This window comes from Triticum aestivum, chromosome 3A, assembly GCF_018294505.1.
Source record: "Triticum aestivum cultivar Chinese Spring chromosome 3A, IWGSC CS RefSeq v2.1, whole genome shotgun sequence".
Taxonomy (NCBI): Eukaryota; Viridiplantae; Streptophyta; class Magnoliopsida; order Poales; family Poaceae; genus Triticum; species Triticum aestivum.
The window spans coordinates 143,003,341-143,007,679 of NC_057800.1; the positions used below are offsets into that span (position 1 = coordinate 143,003,341).

Here is a 4,339-nt window from a genome sequence, read left to right on the forward strand (position 1 = left end):
AACGAGCACAGGTGATCTTTTAGATTAGGTTTAGAATAGAAGTATGTCTGAAATTATATCTCCAGAGTCAGATGAACTCCGCTTTTAGTTGAATTATGTCTGAAATGTAATGAATTTCATCATGTTTATATAAAATATGTCGTGTTTGCATGAATCTCTTCCGTTTCATATGAAAAACCGGCAGGTCCACATGATATAGGGCATGAGCAATTGACAATGAAAATACCATGCTTTAGGGCATCTCCAAGGCCGACCCTTGAACCACCCTAAGCGCCCGGATCGCGGTGTCCGGACACAGTTTGCCATTCAACGCGGTTCTGTATCAGTCCGCTGAGCGGTCCGGATCACTTTTTTCCGGCAAACTGGAACCAGAGTGGGGGGTTTTGCGGAAGTCCGAACATCCGTCTGGCCAAACAAAAGGCATCACGTACCGTCTCTACTCTGTGTCCGCTCAGAATGGCTAGCATTTGGTGAAAGACTTTGTGCTAATTGCGTTACATTTGACATAAGATAGTGTGAAATACGTGAGTGCATTTGGCGAAAAATGCTAATTATACTTAATTAGGCGATCATTGCTATATTAGACAGAGCATAATTAGCGTAGCATTTGGCGGAAGTTAGCTTTCTGCCAAATGCTTATGAGTAGTATTTGATGAAAGCTAGCTTTCCACCCTTATTAGTAGCATTTGGCGGAAGCTAGCTTTCCGTCAAATGCTTATGTAGCATTTGGCGGAAACTAGTAGCTTAGCTATTAAACAAATTAGAAATTACAGTTGATATTTTTTTAGGTAGATGTATGTGGTATAGGATTGGATGGATGGCTCTCGTATTCTTGTTGTTCAGACATCAGTCCGGACCGATCTTCGGACATATAACCTATCCTTTTACATGTCGTCGTTGGAGATGTTCTTATACCGCAAATTTATAAATTACCCCCTCTGCAAATTAATATAAGATACAACCGAAATCCTGCAATCGAGAAGGAAGCAGCTAGCTAGCTCAACTGGATTATTGATCATCATACAGACATACATGACTTAAGAAACTTTAAACTTTACAGAACCAGATATCACCAGCTAACATAATTAAGCACAACCACAACGTTATACAGTAGAACGCAGCGCACAAACTTAGCGAGAGCTACATGCATGTAGATGCAGAAACCAGACTTCTACTTCATGAACCCCTGAGCCATCTTCATGAACCCGCCGCCGCCGCCGCTCTCCTTCTCCTCCTCGCCACTCTTCTTCCCGGACAGCGATGCAGCCCCCTTCATGACGTCGTCGAGACCGAACCCATCGGACGCTTTCTCTTCCTCCGCGGCGGGTGCAGGCGCTGCCTCCTTGGGTGCATCCGGCTTCGGTGCGTCAGCGGCAGCAGGTGCGTCGGTTTTCTCCTTCTCGGTGCCGCCGGAGCTGTACTGTTTCAGGTACCCCTCGGCCTTCTCGAGGTACTGTCCCACCGGCTTGTCCTCCAGCTTGCCGTACTTGGCGGCGGAGTCCAGCATCTCGGCGGAGGCGCCGGCTACCTTTTCCTTGTCGATGCCCTCGACGCTCTTCTGCTCGTAGGCTGTCTTGGCGGCCTCCGCGACCAGCTTGCTGCTGGACATCAGGTCCCCGGACGAGTTCTTCTCACCCTCCATTGGAGCTTAGGTGCCGGTAGCAAAATCTTTTGTGGCTTAAGAGTAGTGAGGTTAGTAGCAGATGGAGTGAAGAGGATATATGCTAGGGATGTCATTTTATAGGTGGAGGAAGATGTAGATGGCATGGGCAACAGAAGGGAAAGCTACTTGTGTGGTTGAGTCTAGTACTAGTGGAAAAGAAAATATCTTCAGAGGATACATGACACGTAGGGGAAGAGAAAATTTTGCCAAGTAAAATACTCAATTTGAGTGTTGTAGAAAAATAGTATAATTTTTAGTTCGGTATTAGACATGAAAAACAAATGGTTATTTCTAAGAGCTTCCAGTGGATAAAAAACTATTTTAAAATGGTATAGTGTAAAGTACTGCTTGAAAATTCCTATCAAACTTACTTCTACAAATCAAACAAACAACACAGAAAAGGTTCTTAAGATTTTGATCCTCCAAATTCTGTAATAACACATTGTAAAGGTACTTGAACTAAGAGCAGGTTGCCAGTGTTATTGTGTATCCCTTCTTTTAGTGCTTGACTGCGAAGAATCGCAGTCACGAAATGAATTTTGTTCTCACAAATCTCAGTGGATAACCTCTTTAAGATAAAGTGGCAGATATGGAATCAGCTAAAGCTCTTGTGGTCACAATCGCAAGTGGATTTATGCAAAATTAAAAATGAAAGAAAGGAGCCAATATGGCGGGGATACGTGTCCTCTTGCATTGAAAGTGATAATTACCTGCTGAACAGGGAAGATGTCCAGGGATCCCAGATGTCGACTGTCGGCAGAGGCAGCACCGACGCTTTGCTAACGGCTGAAACGAGTGACACGTATTTGGTGTACCCCCGCCAGGGAAAAATATCGGATAAGTATGAGGTGCCACTCTTGCTTCCATGCTACAGTACCAATTTAGAAAATTCAAATTTAAAGGTATAAAAAATTCAGAAAAAAACGTGAATGTTCACCACACATGTGTCCACAGCTCTTCAGAAATTGAGATCCAAACTCAAAGCACACATTGAGAAACAAAAAAAAAACAGATCCATAATGAATAGTGTCAAGAGAAGACAAAAGATAAAATGGCACTATTGACATTTACATTTCTCTTTTTTTAATCTCCATCTATATATCGAATTTGGATTTGAAAATTTTAGGCGTTGTAGACAAATGTCTAGTGAACACAAATGATTTTTATTTATAATTTTTTAAACATCCGCTTTTTTTAAATGATATCATGGAAGCATGACGGTGTGCCTAGAAAAATAAAGGAAGAGCGCTCAAGGCATCTCCAAGCGGATCCTAAAAACACCCGCATATGTTCGGACCGAGTTGTCTCAATGTAGTTTGCCATCCAACATAGACCCATTTGTTCGGACACGAATTGGGAAAATTTTCGAGAGTCTGAACTGTTGCCACGTAGGACTCCAACACCCCAACCCACTCAAATTCCCGTTATGAGTCATTTTTCTATCACTCCGCCCCTACTGCCTTTTGCTCTGCATCCGCATCCTCCTTGTCCAACGACGCCATTGTATCTCTCCAGCTGCCGTCCAGGCATTGCCGGGCATCGACAACCCCCACCCACGCTTTCGTCTACCTTGGATTACGCCACCATCCACACAGGATCCGTCGGTAGCTAGGTACCCTCCGCCCCCAGCCAACATCGTCCAAGGCGAACACCACGCCCCATAGTTGTTCGGTCAAATGCCATTGAGCTTTTTTTGTTGAACTTATTGTTTATTTCTAGAGTAAGCACGATGACGGGTTACTCGTTGGTGGAGGATGAGTTGTTATGCAATGCATAGAAGGTTGTATCTGTGGACTTTGTAGGTAGGAGGCAAGTGGGCTCGGCGTTTTGGCAAAACGTGCATGCTTTGTTTCATGAGCAAAAGTACTTCATGCCCCGCGACTTGCATGTGTCCATGATCGTAATGTGAAGTCGCTAACCCATCGGTGGTACATCATCTTCAACTCTGTTATGAAGTTTTGCGATGCGGTTGCACGAGTGGAGACAATGTGTCCGCCGGGCTCGTGAACCATGGAGATTGTATGTTTTGCTTCTTGTTGCTCTACATGTTGGTCAATTCATTTATTCACTCAATGCCGGAACTGGATAATCATCACATTGTGTAGCCCAGTCGTCCTGTTGTGCTATACTATAGGACCGAGGGCAACCCATTTATGTTCATGCATTTGTTGGATGAAACTCAAGGGGCACAATGCATGGAAGGACATATGTGGATTTTGACTCGAGTATCATCGAATTTGTAATCGATGAACTCAAAAACTTGTTGAACATCTAGTTATCTGGGATGTAATATTTACATTTGAACTAAACTAGGGATATTTGCAAGTTGTTTTATGGATGAATTGTGCTATTTTTCATAATTAGCTTGTGTGTGGACTTAAGAAAAAACGAGCAAATGTTATATCTTTGTCCACGGATCAGTTCGGACCAGTCCATGGACAAATAGTATGTTGGACGTTGGAGACGCCTGCATGTTGACGAGATTGAGAACTTTAAATGTCGGTTGTCCAGTTCTATGCTTTGAAATGGTTCATGTCTTAAAAAGCAACATCGCCAATCAGACCCTCTATTCTACCTTTTATTTATTGAGGTGGTATGGACAACCAGCTTTTGTAAATCCTTTAGTGAAATTGAGACTTCTCGACCTCGTCCAAATGAACCCCTCAAACTGAGCCT

The 4,339-nt window shown here is 43.5% G+C and overlaps 1 protein-coding gene across 1 annotated transcript; it reads right to left on the bottom strand.

Moving 5' to 3' along the window:
- Nucleotides 1-977: 977 nt before the first annotated feature.
- LOC123060737 (nodulin-related protein 1) lies at nucleotides 978-1,723 on the bottom strand. Its single transcript, XM_044483564.1, has one exon. The coding sequence runs from the start codon at nucleotides 1,640-1,642 to the stop codon at nucleotides 1,172-1,174; it is 471 nt and encodes a 156-aa protein (XP_044339499.1). The 5' UTR covers nucleotides 1,643-1,723; the 3' UTR covers nucleotides 978-1,171.
- Nucleotides 1,724-4,339: the final 2,616 nt, after the last annotated feature.